This window comes from Lissotriton vulgaris, chromosome 5 (genome assembly GCF_964263255.1).
Source record: "Lissotriton vulgaris chromosome 5, aLisVul1.2, whole genome shotgun sequence".
Lineage (NCBI taxonomy): Eukaryota > Metazoa > Chordata > Amphibia > Caudata > Salamandridae > Lissotriton > Lissotriton vulgaris.
Window position 1 is genome coordinate 347,482,158 of NC_141693.1, and position 19,057 is coordinate 347,501,214.

Consider the following 19,057-nt stretch of genomic DNA (forward strand, 5'->3'; position numbering starts at 1 on the left):
ATAGAGTGCACTGCAGTTGCCCACCTCTCCCTGGAAAAAAAACTTGTGAAGCCGCCTCTGGCAACGCATGAGTAATGGCTGAGACTGGAGTTGGTACATTCCTGCTTGCAAATTTAGATTATATATTTGTAGGCAACTTGTGATCTTACTGAACGAATATATCAGAAAAAAACTGTCTAACATGGAGTCAATGCCCATACGATTTGCCAACTATGGGAGGAGTCACTATACTCTGCGACTTGAAAGACTTCTTCGAAGGAAAAACAACTTTCAAACATCCGAGCCAAATGCTAGATGGCAGGAGTATGGAAAGAACTTGCATCTATAGGAAGCTGGCTCTTTATATGATATACTGAAAAGAGGTAAATCACTCAAAGAGGCGAGATAGTCCCTTACTAGAGGACAGGGGCTTGCTCTAGCAATCCCAAGGGGGTAGTGTGATCAAGCAGTCTTAGGCTTATTAAAGAGGACTGTTAGATCTCTGCAAAGTACACACGCAATCAATAAAAGATGCACACAACTAAATAAGAAGATCCACACGAGGTTATGAAAATAACAGGTAACTTTATATAAATTTAGGCATCAAAATCAATACAATCAGATCAATATGTTTCAAGATAGAAATACTTTAGATTTTAAAAAGTCGACGAGTTTTTCTAACTTTGCAATGTTATCTTATAAGAAGAAAATCAAATAGGGCATACAGGTAGAGTACAGCAACTTAAGAGACCAATCTCCTGAACTTAAAGGGAGCATGTGGAAAGGTCTAAGGCAGCACTAGCAGCTCACATCCAGCGGCAGTAGGGTGGCCGAGTGCAGGGGTGCAATACAGCGTCTGCTGAGCAATGTTAGTCTATGAGGATCGGTCTTCGTGAAAAAAGGCTGCCGATTTTGACTGGGGGTCATTTGGGCTACACCAACAGGGAGGCCAGTTGGAATGAATCAACAGGGGGGCTCAAGCCTTGCGATGCTCAGGGACACCTTGGGTACTCCTCTATGGACCTGGAGCGACTGGTGCAGAGCTATCCTTAGGTGTTCAGTTTATGTGACCGGGAGCAGTTGAGAGAGCCGGCACACAGGCTGCAGGCGGTGTTGAGAAGTCCACAGAGGGGAAACCCAAGGTGGGCTTCGAGTCTGGAGGGTCTGGGAACCATGCTGGCACAGCTGGCCCACTTCAGCTCAGGAGCAGTGGAACTTTCCGGAGTTGGGTTTTTGTGGCCTTGGAGCCTCGCAGCTCAGTCTTTGGTACCTGAAGGATGCAGGGGAGCAGCTCTGCTGTTCCACTGGAGTTCCTGTTTCTTGGGCGAACTGCTGTCAATTCTCCCAGGCTTTGGAGACACAGCAGCTGCAGGACAAGTCATCTTATGACACAATTGCCAGTCAGCAAGCAGGCCGGCAGGGTTGCCGCCAAGTCAATTGATGGATCTTTTGTTCTTACTTCTTGCGACTCTTCACGTCTATCTTCTTCTTTCGGGTTGGCAGGATCTGATTTTCTGGTACCAGGGGCTCCCTTGAACACAGAATTTAGGGTATTTAGGGGAATGTAGGGTAGTAGCCAAATGGCTACCTACCCTTTGGGTCACTATGACCCCTATATGACCACTTCCTATGGGAAGTGGGTATAACCTTGTCCCAGAATTCCTAAGTTTGCCATCACAAAGATGGCAGACTCTGAAATGCTGTCTTCACTTCAGGTAGGAACTAGCCTGAAGGTGAATACGCCTCTCTGACTACTAATGTTTCCGCCTGGCTCAGGTGACAAACAGGCCTTGGTCAAGGGGGGTGGGGCGCTCAGCTTCCTCTTTTGAGAGAACCCAGATTTGCATACCAAAGGTGGTGGGCTCTTTGAAGCTCCCTGCCAATTTGCAGGTCATTATGTGGGAGGGGGTGTAAACACCCTCTGCCCGAGCAGGCTTTGTTCCTGACCTCCTGAGCACAAAAAGGCCCTCCCTTGGGGCAGCAGGCTGTCTACGACCAGTCAGCTGGCACACCAGTAGTTAGTAGGTTTTCAGGGGGAACCTCTAAGGTGCCTTCTGGGTACTTGTATTAATAAATCGAACACTGGAATCAGTGTGGGCTTATTAATATGAGAGATTTGATACCAAACAACTCTAATTTTAGTGAAGTCATCATGTAGTTGGGGAACTCTTTTTCACCAGTGTCCAGCACATGTTCTAAAAAACGGCTTCCCTGATCACTTGGATTGGCAGCAGCTGAAGTGACCAGGACAGCGGCATATCTGGTCATGGAGTTATGCTTACACATGTAGTATACTACACCCTGCCTTAGGGCTGTAGGGTCTGCTGTAGGGGAGACTTGCCTACACTGCATGCAGTGTCTACAGGCATGGCACTCGGGGAGTTACTTCTATGTTGCTTTAAGGGGTCTTATATGGGGATGTACATGACTTTCACAATAAACATCCAGCACACCTTCAATGGCGTGTGGCAGAGTACACATGGATAGTCAATGCGCTGTTTGATATCTTATGGTGGAGGTATGTTGCACATTTGGTTTTCTTTTACAGTTTTGTATCTTCGGCACACTTTAATAATGTTTGTTTGGGCACAACCCCCTGGTGGTTTTTTAAGTGGATTTTAGTACATGGGCACATTTGAGTTGAAGGAGGGATAGGGAAATATAGGGACTGACCATTAGTAAATCACTCAAACAGCATGGTGTGTTCACATTGAGCATGGCTTGTTTTTTTTTTTTAAGTTGCGCGGAATGTGTGCTTTTATTGGCCACTGGTTATGTTTTTGGATTTAGTTGAGTAATGCCGCATAGACATCATTTGTTTAAGTTCTTCATATCGGGGATAAAAAAAGAAAGTAGCAATCAACTAAAATGCGTAAACAATGAACATCTGTAACAGTTTTACTCTGATTACATTGTAGTTACCCCTGAGGAAGGGAAATAAGTGCCCTAAATGCATTGTGATTGAATGCTTACTATTGGATTATAATGATTTTGAACCTCTGCGTGTCATTTGAACAAAGCCTGGATGGAACTCGTTGAAATAATGTGAATTAAGGAATGATGAAAACAAAATCATTGATTACTTTGGGATAAAAAAAAATGTAAATTGGATTCAAATATGGATAAATAGGTCTTAACTGTATTGGACAACTTACGCATACATGCTGTGCATCTTGGCTTGAGCGCCTAACTAAGCTCCTTTTTTATTAATTTTTTTTATTTTCCAGTAAGCAATAATTGGACATTTTTTATACATAAAAAAACACAGAACTAGGCAGACCCCCAGATAACATGAGGGTGAAAAGTAAGAAGAAACAGAAAACAGTTGAGAAGCCAAACAAATCGTCCATGGGACCTTCCAGACAATAAAGACAAATGAAAAATCAGTTCACAAACTCAGAAATAAGGACCCTTACGACACTGCAGATCGCGGCATTAACCCTACCTTCCCTCTATTCTTCCATCAATAAACCCCATACCTGTCTGCCCCTCATCTTCCCCCTTCGACCTTTACACTTCTACAAAGCCATCTCCAGATTAAATACATGATGTAGTCTTGCATACCATGCCTTATATGTTGGCGGCATTGCATCCTTCCACATAGTAGCTATCAAAATGCGATAGACAGCTGCAACCACATAACATAGATATCCTTGAGTGGAGTTTCACTGCAGTCTTTCATCAAATCCCAATATTAACAGCGTTGACGTAAGGGTTACTACCCGCCCCAGATTTTGACAAAGAAACTGTTCAATGCCCACCTTCAGGGCCAGCAGTTTGTCACAATCAGCAAACATGTGTAATATATCAGCCGGTCCTTGATCACACCTTGGACATTTGTTATTCCCCTGTTTCCCCCACTCCCAAAGTTTAGCCGGGGTAAAGTAAAGTCTGAACACAGTTTTATACATTCGAGCTTTAAGATTTGCACTTAACATTTTTTTCTTAGATAGCTCTAATGACCTACAGATATCTATGTCAGGATTATCCAATTTTACTGCCCAGGCACTTTCAACTTTACAGATGTCATCCGGAGTGGCCTCCGTCAATATTATATACGTGCTTATACACATGCTCTCCAGAAATGCCCACACTGTGTTGGTGGAAACCAAAAAGCGAAGTTAATTCTACATATATCATTTGTATTCATTTGGAACATGTTTATCATGATGCCAATTTACCAACTGCAAAACATCTGTACTCACCACACCCTGCCACATGATGACACCATTGGATGAGGTGGTACGAACTTCTAGCTCAATTGTCTCAGGAGCTTCCGGCCGGCTGAAACAACAAACAAAGTTGGCTCTTTTTAATGAATTTATTAAATAGACTTATCAACTAGTGAAACAAGCTTTTCTTTGTATGCATTGGCAGGTGTAGAAAGGAAAACCTCACATAGAGGTAAAAGACGGTTACTAAGGTAGATCGGATACAAATTCATCCTCCCTTACAGAACTTCCCATTATTTTGATAGGTCCCTGAAATACCAATATGAATTTCTAGGTTTTCTTCTTGAGATTGTCAACTCAACATACTCGGCCAGAGGCAAATGTAAATGTGCAGTTGATATATATAATCCTCTGCTTAGAAAGTATCAGGAAATTAAACTTCTCGCCATCCTCTAGTATATCTGTCAGTAATGGGGATTCCATGTCCCCATGAAAACATGTTGCGGGATCTTGTTCGCGCTATATAAAACTTTATAAATAAATAAATAAATATAAATATGGAGGGCATTCATAGAGAAACAGACGCCTATTTATAGGACAAAATTTGTACAGATAGGGGTCAAGGAGCAAGGCAAAGCAAATGCACAGTAATATGTTGCTAACTGGATTTATTAACTTTCAGGATCCTGTTAAATGCTCTGTAATTGACAATGGAATCATATTGATTACTTGATCAAACTGATAAATTATATATTTGTTAAGTATACAATTGGATTAATAAAGATAATGGCCTAGAACCAACAAACGTGATACTATGGAAAAATAACATCTAACCAAAACATAGTTAAAACATTCATCATTACTGTAGTAGATGGCACGCAGCATATTACAATCTGTTCTTATCCAGTAATGAGCATGCTGCATTTTTAATTCAGTTGGTAAGAAAAGGCCGGGGGAGACAAGATGTACCAAACAAGGGAAATTTCCTACACAATGAAAATATCTCCACAGGATTACAACAGTCTTTTGGATGATTTTATAAGTAGGTGCAGTAAAACAACCAGAAAAAAACTTCTGCAGGGAAGCATATTCTTGGAACTTTCTCAAGATGCTGTTCTGCAGGAGATGCTTATTACACACACATATTTCACTGTTAAGCAAGTGCTATATATATAATATTTGGCAAAGTTTTAAATGAGAAATTAAACTGCTAAAATGTTCTTTTCTGCTCTTAGTACAGGATGCTAGATAGAAAATGCATGCTTCTGTTAAACATATATGGTCTTTGAAAGGGATGAATATTTATAAGTGTCCAATGAGAAATTACTCCTCCCAGTTACTGTTTTAGATAGCGCGAAAACATTACGTTTTTGGTCAACGGCTATATTTAGAACTCTTCCTCCACCTGGTCACTATTGTATGATTAACTCATTAAAGTTATTAGACTTTATTGGATGTTAACTACAGTAAAGAAATTAAAAGTAATTGACACACTGCAAGGATTGGCTAATATAGAACTTTTTGAGGCCTATTGCTGCTGGTCATTTTGGCTTTATCTACAACAGTTATTGTTGTTTAACAATTCACTCGATGCTTGCAATTTCATGTTTTAGTTATGAAATTAATAATTGGTTCTGACTTTACATTTATTAATATGTAGCTGTTTTTATTGAACGTGTTTATGAACATTTTATGTTTTCTGAGCGGTTCTCTTGAAGAACAAGTTACTTGCCTCAGAGAACACTCTTTCTGGTGGACACTTTAACAGAAGATTCTACACCTTGAGAATTTCCTCTGCAAACGCAAAAAGTAGTGCTGCACACCGATAGGTGGCGCATTGTGACTACATGCCAAATTTGCTCCACTCGAGAAGTGACAAGCCGAACCGTATATAAGTGCCACCCATGTGCGCTGGCGTCAGTTTCTTGTGGAAGCTTGTCTACACACTTAGACGCAGAGCCCATAAGCAGACCCAAAAGACCAGTGTGCGGATTCCTAAAATAGAACTGTTTCAGATTGAAAAGGAGACATAGAAGAGTTAGATGGGGAAGGTAGGAGGACGGTGAGGAAACCACAGGTAAATAGTATCTACCAGAATGAGCATTACCAAAAGTAAGTAACCGTTTCTTCTGATAGATGCTTCTGACCAAAGATTTCTCACCTTGTCAATGGACACCAAAGCAGGACATCCTAAGGTGGTGGGTCTGTGGAATGTCTCAGTTAAAAAGTCAAAATGCCCATCCCAATGAACCTGACTGATGGCCTTGTAACAGCCCAACAGATATCCAGGACAGGCACTTTGCATGCCAACACAGTGGTAGCAGCGTTAGCAGAGACCAGAGTCCCCTCATGTTCTCATCTCCCAGATGTCCTCCCCGACCCAGGAGTGATACCTCCATCAACTCTGGGTCGGGTAGGGAGAGGGGCCTGGAGCTGGTCCATTTGTTGCAAACAGTCCCCGCTGCCTATCTTTTGCAATCTCCTCTAAAACCTGATGGAATTTGACATGATCTCACTGCAGGGCTTGCACGTGACATCTGGCATGGTCTTTTAGCAAGATGCAGGTGCCAACAGTCCAAGAAATCTCAGAGCTATTCTCATGGAGACCCAGGAAAGATGCTGAAACATCAGGATCATAGCCTGAATGTGCTGAATGCGGAGGAAAGGCCCTATAGTACACCATATCCAGGATGGCGCCAATGAAGGTGAAGGAAGCCTCTGTGAAAGAGTCTGGTGTTATTTCAGCAGATTGAGTGAAAATCCCAGTGATGTCAGGAGGTTTGCATTCATTTGGATGTGGCGAGCCTGCCTTCAACAGCCAGGAAAGACTGGTAAAGCTAACCTCCAAAGAAGTGCTATGAACACCGCCAGCACTTTGTTTGCCGTCCTTTTTCGGTTTCACCAGTTGTCCTCCAGTGGACAAAGTGCTAATGGCACACCTTGTATCACAGGTAGCAACTGTGAGCCTGCAGAATCGAGATGCGACAATAGCCACCATGCGTGTCGAACACAACCATAAAGTCCCATCGATCTAGGGCAAACAGAACCTGGGCCAGCATGACCATCTTGAATTGGTCCTTGAGCAGGAAAGTGTTGAGAGAGCAAAGATCCAAAATAGGATGAAGGCCTTCATCGGCATAAGGAAGTAGTGGGAATAACATCCAGTGTCCCGCTCCAAGGTTGGTACCCTCTCTATGGCTTCTTTGGCCACAAGAGTCAGCACATCTGGGCACAAAACGGACTGATGGTCCTTGGAAAGCTGATCTGAAGTAGGTGGCAGGTGCAATGGGTTGGAAATGTGAAAGCACCCCCCCTCCCTCCTCCCCGCATTGGGTGAGATACTCTGCCACCCCTGAAGGAAGTGACTCACCCAACCTCCAAATGGATGGCTGTGTGCTGCTAAGGGCGCACTAAAGAGGTTTTGTAGTTTCTGCTGGAGGGGCAGGGGATTAAGACGTACGCTGTCCCTGATGGTCTGGTCGTTGTCTGTTTGACCCTTTGCCCCAATCTAGCAAGGGATGGGAGGCCAGTTGAGCAGAAGAAGGGGGCTGGCTGCTACCAATACATCAAGCCCCTGGCACATCCCCAAAGAGACAAACTGCTGGAGGGATTGCAGGAGTAGTGCGGAAAAGCCCAAAGAGCATGCCATGGCTCAGCTTTCTTTATTGAAACACTGCAGGGCTGGGTTAGCCTTTTGGCCAAACTGGCAAACGTGCTGAAGGGCATGCTTACTAGTGATGCCTTGGCATCCGCAGAGAAGCATGTGGATCTCATCCATGCATGGCACTGGAACACCACGCTTGTCCCACTAGCCCTTCCTAAAGCTCGCTACTCATGTTCAATGAAAATCATACCAAGCTAATAATACTGTTAGACCTGTAATTGTGACCACATTAGAAAAGATTACATTAGTGGCCACCAAATGCAAGATTACCAGTGGTGATCACCTCTGTTCATCATGGTTGCCTGCAGTAATGTAAAATAAAAAGGCTTTAGTAAATGGAATGCCTATGTGTGTAGTACTTAACAGCCGTAGCTGCAATGCACCTGGCTCCAATGTAATGTTAGTAATAAGTCTCCTCAACCCCACATAATTTTTGGTGGACATATCAGTTTTACATGTATATTTAAAATTCAACCATTTTTCTACCAAAACAGTTTATAAGGTCTGAATATAGTCACACTTTCGTCTTGATTACACACTTTTCAATTTTTATATGAATATAATACTTCAACTAAGCAAAAGCTTCTTAAGTAGTAGACTGGTCTACACACAGGAGAGCTACGTACAGCTAGTTAGAAAGCTGCCAGTAGCTCACGAGCTTGAGGCTGCCGGTAAGATCTCAGCAAACATGTCCCAGAGTGCATGGGTGAAACATCCTAGGAGGCAATTGGTGTTAACTAACCTCATGGCAAGGCTAACCAATGAATATAGTTTCTTGCCAAATGTTTACAAATGGTTGGACTTTGTGAAGAGTAGTAGTTAAGAAAGGTGTTCGGTTTCACTCTGCTGGTGATTGCCTGCACCACCAAACTCTCAGGAGTTGGATGCTGGGTTATAAAAATCAGGGTCACGTGGAGCTGACCTATGGCAGCGTGCAACCTGGTAACTGAACAGATGGCTAGAACATGGCTTTTGCCCATGTGCCTAAGAGCACATCAGCGAGGGCTTCTTTGGTGGGTAGAAGAGGTTCGGCCGGTGCCTGAACAGGCTAAAGGACCTCAATAAGAAAATAGGTTTTTAATTTCTTAATTCGGTGGTGGAGGTCAGAGACTTAGGTAGCTCGCCTAATGACTTTTGCAAAGGAGGCATCTTTTTCAGTTGGGTGGTTCAGGAGGGAAACCATTATCGGGTGAGGTATACAATAAATTGGCATCTTGCAGGTGTATGTACCAGCTATGGTCATAATAGGGTGGGGCAAACTCTACCTGATCACCCCTATTGTAATGTCTATATGGCTGAAAATGATCAGAGTCCAAGCAAAACAGTTAGTGCAATGTCAGTGCGTGACCACGTGGCAATGGTATAGCATCTGAGTCATGGGGATTGAGTACTGACTGCATCACATTGGGATCTGGGGGCAGCTTTGTTTGAGAAGAATATGGCCTAGAGTAGGATACCAAAAGAGACTGTAGATCCTTCTCCGGCTCGCAGGTGGTGTTGGTGACGGCGTCAATGTCCAAGGGTCTTGTGCAGATTTTGGAACCAGACCCAAAGTCAGCACAGGAGCTAGTACAGAACTTGAAGTGGATCTAAGAAATGAAGATAAAGGAGCAAAGGTCCGAAACCGCGTCTGAAGCCTCAGAAAGGAAGAAACTGAAGTCAGGGCTGATTGGTGGTGCTAGTATGCAGCTCCGCTCATCACTTCCGGACAGCAACATAATGATTGCCGAGTGCACACCACCACCTAAAGGCAAACAGGAGTAGTAGCGGCATGCACTTTTAGCAGGAAGGGGGGCGGTCGGGGCACAAATGCACACAAACACTCACACTTGTGCATTCACACATGCATGCACACACATCCATTCACAATACTCACTCCCGTATATTCATGCACACTCACCAAGCATTACAAATAAAACCATACTTACCTGCACAGCTTAGCATCGGATATCTCACGAGGGTTGGGACTGCTGCCTTCTTTCAACAAGGGAAGGCATCAGTCTAAAGCCTTGGACGTTCCAGGGGGGTTGGTACTGTTGCCTTCCCTCATTGGCTGATCTAAGGTCAGCTAATGAGTGACAGCAGTACCTCACTTATCAGCGAGTGGGATGGGTCAGTGAGCCTGCTGAACCCATCCCACTCAGTGATGAGGTGTCAGTGCTTGACACTCAGCCATGGGCATTTCAGGGCTTAGAAGTGAAGTGTCCAAGGCAATCAATGACGCTACCCCTCATCCTGAATGGGAGGGCCTTCAGGTGCTTTGTCAGGCTGAAGATATTAAGCCCACCGGAGCTGTGACTTCCTCAGCCCAGCAAAGTTTAGCTGAGGCAGCCAGGAGCCTTTAGAGCATATGTAGCTCCTGGCTGCCTGACCTGAAACCAAAGTGTCTGTCAGGCTAATCTTTGCTCAGCCTCACAGACATTCTTTATAGTGGCCAAAAGTTGAGGGGGGTTGGCCGCTCAGCTCATTGGGATGGGCCGCGGCTGAACAGCAGTACTGCTTTTTGAGTTTCTAGATTCAGACGAGCATCTTGGGGATATTCGCAAATCGAGGAATCTGAAGTATCAAAGAGAAATAAAGGAGTACTAACTTTCAATGTTAACATTAACGCTAGACAAGTTATCTTACGCAGCAGATAACAAATTGTCTCGGAAAAGAATTTCATAAAAGGTGAACACATTTGCCATAGCAAATGCACCAGAACAATGGGACTCATTAAAAATAGTCAGGTTATTCACATAAGTGCCAGTGCATTCTTTAAAACTGCATTTACCTCCTCGGAAACATCTGGCGGGGAAGGGCAATGTATGCATCATCTGAGAAAAAGGACCCATATTGACCAGGTGCATCTGAAAAAAAGAGTTTCACATGTTTGTGTGTAGTTGGATAAAGGATTCAGTAGTCACATTAAAACTCACACTCTGTAAATAGTGAACTGTTTGCATTCTACTGTCCAAAAAGATAATCTGGGAAGAATTCCTATGTGGCCATAAGAATAGGAAAGGAAAATAAACAAAAGAGCAGGAATAACAACCTACTGACAAAGGAAATTAACACTACATTACACCCAAAGGTTACAGGCATAGTTTTAGGAGACTAAAAAGTTGAAATCTTTCATGGGACATGCAATCAATTATTTAAGGCGTTAGCGAAAGAAAATAAAAGGCATTAATAGATGAAGAACAAGGAACAAATCTAGACATCAAGAAGGATAAAACAATGATTAGATCATACACTTCAAAGTATATTTTCTAGGAACTTTATAAAACTACACATTATGAAGAAAATAGAAGAAATAACTACAATACAGAAAAGTTGAGGAAAATGAAAAAGACAATGACAGTCAAAAGTGAAAGAATTATAATTGAGACAAAGCAACACCTTTTGAAAAGATGTAGAAAAGGAATATCTTTGAACATAAGAAAGGAAAATTAGGAAGACAAACAGTATAAAGGCTACATATAAAGTAGAAGAAACATTAGAAAGAAAAACTAAGCAGATGAAATAATGCAAATAAGGATGAGTGAAAGAACAAAAGAAAGGGAGAGGAGAGATGTAGCAGGCAAAGAAGAAAGGTTGAAAATAAAAAGGGTCAGAATATGCAAAAAAAAGAGCACTAGTGAGATGGAAAAACTATGGAAGATGCCACAGGAGAAAATACAGAATTAACAAAAATTAAGTAAAGGAGAAAATCATTCGAAGGAAAATAAGAACACAAAAGTTCACTGATTGTAAATCACTGCAAGATTTATTTGCCTGTACATTCTGGAAAAGAGAAATGATGTAAAGAAAGAAGGTGTGAAATAGGAACGAAAAATACACTCATGACAAAGTCCTTATACGATAAGAAATCGTCTGAAAATACCTATACTATATTAAAGCAGAAGCAAGCAAAAAGACAGAGCTCATGGAGAGCAAGGTAGAGGACTTTTAGGGTTATTAGAAAAGAAAAAGGCAACAGGAGCTGAAGACAGTAAGCAACAGAGCAGAAATAAATGAGCTCCTTTTGTTTCACAATTCCGAACTAACCAACTTTTAAGTCGGCACTATTTGCTACATCCTGTTTGGAGGTAATGTGAGATTGTTTTTAGGGATGTTGGAGGAGATAACTAAGTCAGTCATGGAAGGTCATCACTGTACATACAGTGCACAGCAACTGGATGAAGCTACCTATGCAAGACCACTGTCTTCAAGAGTATTCGAAGGGCTGGGTAATCCTTGCATTTACCTTATCGTCATCCACCATCTGCTCCAATATTTTATCTCTCCATTCCCGTCCCATCCCAACTCACAAGATGCAGCTCAATCTAAAAGTATTTCTAGAAAGTATACAGTCCCTATCTGATATAATCAGTTTATTCAGTTTCTATTTTTTGCATGAATCATCTTTCAAATTCACTGGCTATTTTTCTCCATCAAGTGCTCAGAAGCACATTAATAGTAACTGCTTAGTGGTCCTTGCAGAGTTGGAGGATCGCACAAGCAAGAAATAAGACCATTTTCATAGACTATATAAGTCCCCAATTGTGTTGAGAGACACAGTTTCTTTGGGAAGATACTTTGCCAACTGTAAAACATCAAATCAAATGGGAAATTAGAATAGGTGGGTGTGTATGGACTACACTGATGGAAACACAATCTGTGTGTAGAGTTGTCCTTGCAGCAATGACTTAATTACATTTATAATGCGCACCTTTGACACCCCTACAGCACAAACTAAAACAACTAGGTCTGGTTTTCGCAGTATAGCACATAATCCTCTTCATGCTTATATATCGATCTGTCAAACATCTTTCAAAAGAATCTGTAGCAACTTTTAAATTCTCTAACTTTGAAAGATTCACTTCTCTCTTCCTTTTTATCTGCCAGTCATTGGCACATGGATTCCAAATGCCACCATGCCATGAATATAACCCATCAGTGAAACTGAGCTAGACCTGGCTTTTTAGCCAACAGCACTTTCTTTATTAGGAGTTCTATGTATGATCGAAAAGTGAAACTGAAAATGTCACAACACAGAGTGATGTTGCTTAAAAACCCAGAAGTGGTAGAAGGTGTCCCAGGAGACGGTGTCTGCTCATGTTCTGCTAATCTGATCCCTTTGACCCAAAACGACTACTTTTGTGGCTAGAATTTATGCCATCATCCCTGTTCTGTTCTAGTTCTCATTGTTTTAGTTCCTTAACCATTTTATCATTGCATCACTTTTTAGCCATCCAGCAGCCTATCAATCATGCTCATTTCTTTCTTCACCAAGCTTCTATATTTCCCCATTTTGGGCAACTCATTTCGGCTTCTGATTAATACCTCAGAAAGCAATTTTGGGTTGCCACTGGTAACCTTTGGGAGTCAATGTGTCAATGAAAGAATCAGTAAGGCAAGGGTTTGGTTAATGTAAATATATATAAAAAAATATTGGAATACTGTACCATTCCCCCCACTACCCTCTTCGTGCCAATCTGCATCCTGGTTCGCCGCCGCCGTTCCTGTACAGATGCAAACAGCTTGGTTAATCACAGCAAGGTCCAGAGATCCCCTGGTAACCAAAGATGTTATACGTCCAGAATTGTTTTACATCCTTACATTTATTTTAGCTCCCCTCAGTTTTGGTTCTTTGGAACAGTTTCATCTGTTAAATATCTTCAGAGTGCTCTGCTGCACTCAAGAACTGGATGCAGAATTTACCTTGCATAGGCTTTATTTTAGGTCAATATTTTTTACCCTTTTAAAAATGATTGCCCTCTATCAAGGTAAATGCAGTGTGTCAAAACGTGGTTGCTGATTGGCAAGCAGTAGAGATATATTGTCCTATGCTCAAAGGTAAGAGGTGTGATAAACTACTTCTTGGTGAGAGACACAGTGTCCTAAGCATGAGTGCAAGAGATATGGGCTCAGTTGAGACTAGCCCAGTATTAAATGGCTGACAGCTAAGGTTAGAAGGGTGATACTAATCTATGAATGGATCGAGATTCAAGTGAAGATGATGCAGTAGTTGTAGAGTTCTGAAGAAAAGGAACTCTTTACTTATCCAAGCATTCAGGTGATCAATACCAAAGGCTGGATGAGTTGCCCCAATCAAACGGACTCACTTTTATCATTCTTAATCCTACAAAATTAGTGTCAGCTTTTGTCCGCCAGTGCTTGCAAACCAGGCCAGCTGACAATGCATAACGCAGGTATTGAGCAACAGGAGATGGTCTTCCCAAATCAAACAATACAATTTGACATCTAGTCAATTTCTGATGACTTGTCAATGAATAAACAAATCACATTCTGCATGGTTTCACATGCACTGGGCTGTTACCAGGTTCAAACGTCACGTGATGTCATTGGGTGGGATCAGGTCAAAAGGCATCTGATTGTATTTCACCTAACAGGACTGACCTCACTGCTTGCAGTTTTGCACATCAAAGTATATAAACCGGATTCTACTGCAGCTTTTCGTGCATAAAAAAAAAATCTAACAAGCCAGAGGCTTCAGAGGTCTTTTGCCTACAATTAACATATTGGGAGACAGGGATAAAAATGACCAACACTTTAAGCTTTTTTTTTTATTGACAATGTTAGTTTTTCCAATCCAATAACATCTGAAATTGGGCATTTTGGACTGAGGTGCCACTCAAGGATTTCAAGTATACCTGTCCCAAAAGAAGCCTGATAATGTCTGAGTATTCCTAGGAGAGGCCTAAATATGTTAAGTAATGCAGAGGAGCTTAATGAAACCATAAACAGATGATCCCTGAGCCTATTTTAATTATCTTAAGGGGTTTCAATATGAAAGCATATTCATGACCAACAATTACCATTTTAGCTCCTTCAAATGCTATAAGTAAATGAAGTTCCTTCACATGCTTCATCATACTAGTAGGGCTCTGAAGAAGTACACTGCTCTCTCTCCCAGCATAATCTTAACTAGTCTCCATTCTCCCCCCCCCCCCCCATGCCTCTACCATATATTTCTCAAATGTACTTGTTTATCACTGAACGCTTATCACGCTTTGAGTTGAATCCACCTTCATTAGGTAAAATGTAGAAAATATATTTTTTTCCCAATTTTGAGTTTGCCTCGTGTCAGAGCTAAACTGTTCGGTCTAGAGTTCAGATTTTGTTGGCAAATTCAACTCATTTTAGCTAGCCTTGCTGTTCTAAAAAAGGCACCTGTCTCCAGTTATACGTCTTGAGATACCAAATACAGTGGAATACATTAGTGATTCAACTGGTGGGTCTGTGATTGAAACGCAACATGCCATCTGTAAAAGACTCTCCCGCTTTTGGGAGAGCAAAAGGCCTTCTAGTCTCAAGACAACCCTCAATTACACTCAAAACGCACCTGCAGCTTCATTGCAAATATTTCTAATCAACCAATGTTGCTCTACCGAGGAACACATTAATGCACTGCTATCAAGGCCTTTATGCTCAGAATGCATTATAGGCCTTTTCTGACTATACATTAGTGTTTACCTGTTTTTTGTCTTTCGTCAAGTCTCTCGATCTTAAGAGATTTTTTATGTGTTTGAGCGGCTATTAATGCAGGTCATGAAATGGAATGAAAAACTTCTGTCAGGAGTAGGAGATTTCGTCCACAAATGGATTATTATATGTTACACAGATTTTAAACCTTTGGGGTGTAGCCTGAGAATGCTAGTAAACAATATTTAAGAAACTAAAACAAACAGTGGATGCATGAGTGTATCAACAGGATTCTGGTAGGGTATGTCTAGAAAATCAATGTTAAATCGAATTAGGACTTACCCCAAAATTAATTCCATTAAAGTTCCCTGTAAACAGATATATGGCCACTGGTTATGCAGAACATCAAATGACCCCAAGTTACACAATGTTATTTTGAGCATGAAAAAATTTCACACTTTTACTCTCCGATACCAACACTAAGAACTGATAACAAGTATCCAGAACCTCTTCAGGGCAGCAGAGAGAACATCAAACCCACAACGTTACCCACCACAGGAATGAGGCATAGATGTCAGGTATGTGGTGGGGGGGGAGTTCCTTTTAGAATCATTGACTGGGAGGCAAACCTACCTTGTTCACAATGTGTCCCTGTGAAGCCAGGAGGGCAAATGCAATGGTGGTCTTTGCATGTTCCACCATTATAGCAACGGCTGCCAGGTAGGCACTGGTGCACCTTCGTTTCACAGCGATCACCTGCAGTGAAAAACAACACAATCAGAGCTCTCTGGAAGATGCAGGTTTTAAAGAAACCTAAGTATGACAAACGACTCGTAAAACATCCGTATGGAACCAAATTTACAATGGAGAGAGCTGAATATTAGTAATTTGTTGCATATCACTTTAGCGCACATAGCAAACGCATCAACCAAAGCTACAATATCAGGCCCAAAAACCAAATGAGCCTTCCTTTGGGGGGTGGGTGTGACTGAAGTCAGTTCAGGTTTCCTCAGAACTTTAGCTATTTGGAGGAAATTACCCGACTGCACTCAAAAAGGTACTAGTGTGGGTGATGAAAATAGATTTTACTAGCTTCCACTTCCAAAAGTCCCAGAAGAAGAGGGACACTAGATGCACAATTGGCTGTTTGCAAGGGGGATGAGGGAGTAAAGGAGGATTGGGAAGGATGTTTGGGTTGATGTGTGGCATTGGGGTTTGGGATTTATGTCCGCTGCCTCCACCTAGCACAAAAGCAAGGCATCTTAGATTCCTGGGTATAGTTTGCCTTGTGGTTGATGGAGCCCTTGCTAGGCAGTTGTGCTACAATATTGCTTCAGCCAGCTACTTGATTCTGGATTCCCTCTACTGAGACCAGTTGCCTATATAGGATTGCTGGTTTCGACAAGGGGACCAAGGAGACTTGAGATTGTAACAACATAGAGTGATCTATAGATACATATAACTTTTGAGATATTTACTGTTGATATGTTATGTTTTCAGGCCTTTTCAGTTTCTTAGCAAACTGTGATCTGGTTACATGGAGAAAGAGTTCAGGTGTGTGTGTGTGTGTGTGTATATATATATATATATATATATATATATATATATATATATATATATATATATATATATATATATATATATATATATATGTGTATATATACACGTGTCCGTGTTTGCTGCGGAGTGGCGCCAACTGAGCTACTGAAGCTAAGCTACGGATTGCTTCATATATATATATATATATATATATATATATATATATTCATCACCAAAGTAATCCCGTTACCGAGGGCACCCCTTGAAACAGCTGGTGCGAGTTTCAGGGACGGGCGTTCCCTGCTATTAATTCACCACCAAAAAAAAATATAACTCGCACTCCACCAGGAAATCAGTTCGTAGCGGGTTTATTTATGTGCCATTTCAGCACACAGCCTTTACCTACGCGTTTCGATCTTACGATCTTGATCACGGTTACAAACATTTGTCCATTGTTTGTTTCTACCTTTTATACCAGTCAATCATAATTGCCCTATTATGAGGCATCCTGGTACTAGTAGTTACTATTTACAATTCATACATTTAAGAAACGAGGTATATTTTGTTTGCATATTTACAAAGTATTCTCTGGCACAGATATATACAAGTGTGTCTTTGTCTTATTCATGCAAGTTAAAACATCGCACGGCATGTAATGTATAATCTCTAAGTGAGTCTAGTACATACACATATATACATGCATGAATGGACCAATTTCATGTGAGTGCCCGCTATTTTGAGCATCACATTATTTGCTTAGTTATATTGCAATATATATATCGGGACTCAGTGCCCTGTTTTTTAAGACAAGTCTGCATTGTATATCATTAGCTGTTGTTTATCTTTACAATAACCAGATTATTTGGAGTGAGGTTTTAACTGGTTAAAGGTGCACATAAAGTTCTTCGTACCCATTCAATCCACCGGGGTTTTTTGTTTTAAACCGAATGATTAGTCTCGATTCAAGTCGGCGTAGAGTCATCAGTCTGTTACCACCTCTCTCCTTTATTGGCACTGTTGCCAATCCACTGATCCACTGTATGTAATGTCCTTCCATGTCTTTTTTTCTTTTTCATGGGTTAGCATATGTTTTGCCATTGCATAGCTTTGATCGTGATTCTCTATTGCACGGATATGCTCTAATACTCTTTTATGCAGAGGGCAGATGGTACTTCCGATGTATCTTTGGCCACAGAAACATTGTAACAAATAAACCACATGTGTAGTTTTACAGGTGATGGTACTTTCCACATTAAAGATTTTTCCTTTGGTATCCTTTATTTTAGATAGATTACGTCCCACTTGACAAGCCTTACATTGGCTACATTTCGTAAAGCCGTTTCGTCATCCATCTAACTAATTTTTCGATTTTTTCTTTTCTTCAAAATGGCTGTTGATCAGTTTGTCCGACAATGACGGGGCTTTTCTAAATGTCATCTGTGGAAATTGGCCAAGTTCTTTTCCTATATCTGGATCTTTTTTCAACACATGCCAACATTTTTGTAATGTTTTCCGTATTTTGTGACTCTCTTTTGTGTATGTCAGTATCATTCTGATCGGTTCTTTTGTTACAGGTTCATTATCTATTTGTTTCCGCGGGATCAATGTTTCTATTCTGCTTTTCTCTCTTGCTCTCTTTTCACCTCGTTCAATATCATGATGTTTATATCCTCTTTTGCTGAATCTGTCAGTAGTTTCTTTGAACTTTTTGTTCATTTCGTCTTGATTAGAACAATTTCTCCTCATCCTAATAAATTCACCATAAGGTATATTTCTTTTTAATGCCTCAGAATGAAAACTTTGACCATGTAGTATGCTGTTCGTGGCAGTTGCTTTTCTGTGGACCGTTGTTTCTAGTTGACCATTCTCAACATACACTTTCGTATCCAGGAATACTATATCACTAGTACTTATGTTATGTGTGAACTTCAATCCCACCTCATTATTATTTAGGATTTTTAAGTACTCCAGGAATTCTTTGTTTGATCCATTCCATATTATGAATAGGTCATCTATGAATCGTAGCCAGAGAACCACTCTTGCTACGTGTGCCACCATTTTCTCCCACCAACCCATAACTAGGTTGGCGTAGCTTGGAGAGAAGGAAACTCCCATTGCTGTCCCACACTTTTCTTTATAATGTACCTTATTAAAAAGAAAAACATTATTTTTAAGGCACATTTCTACCATTTCAACAATCATCTTACAATGTTTCAAATGTTCTATAGGTTTTTGCTTCAGAAAATATTCTATCGCTGTCAGTCCCAGTTCGTGATTTATTGAGGTGTAGAGA

The 19,057-nt window shown here is 41.2% G+C and overlaps 1 protein-coding gene across 19 annotated transcripts in view; it reads right to left on the minus strand.

The window, feature by feature from the left end:
* The window catches only part of HSPG2 (heparan sulfate proteoglycan 2), a 936,289-nt gene that overhangs the window by 26,935 nt on the left and 890,297 nt on the right, over positions 1-19,057 (minus strand). For all 19 annotated transcript variants that reach the window (XM_086921606.1, XM_086921602.1, XM_086921600.1 and 16 more), the window contains 4 exons: positions 15,859-15,981; positions 13,245-13,301; positions 10,589-10,664; positions 4,185-4,263 (listed from right to left, as the gene is read on the minus strand). In XM_086921606.1, the coding sequence (XP_086777732.1) occupies positions 4,185-4,263; positions 10,589-10,664; positions 13,245-13,301; positions 15,859-15,981 (335 nt within the window). The remainder of the gene's footprint in view (positions 1-4,184; positions 4,264-10,588; positions 10,665-13,244; positions 13,302-15,858; positions 15,982-19,057) is intronic.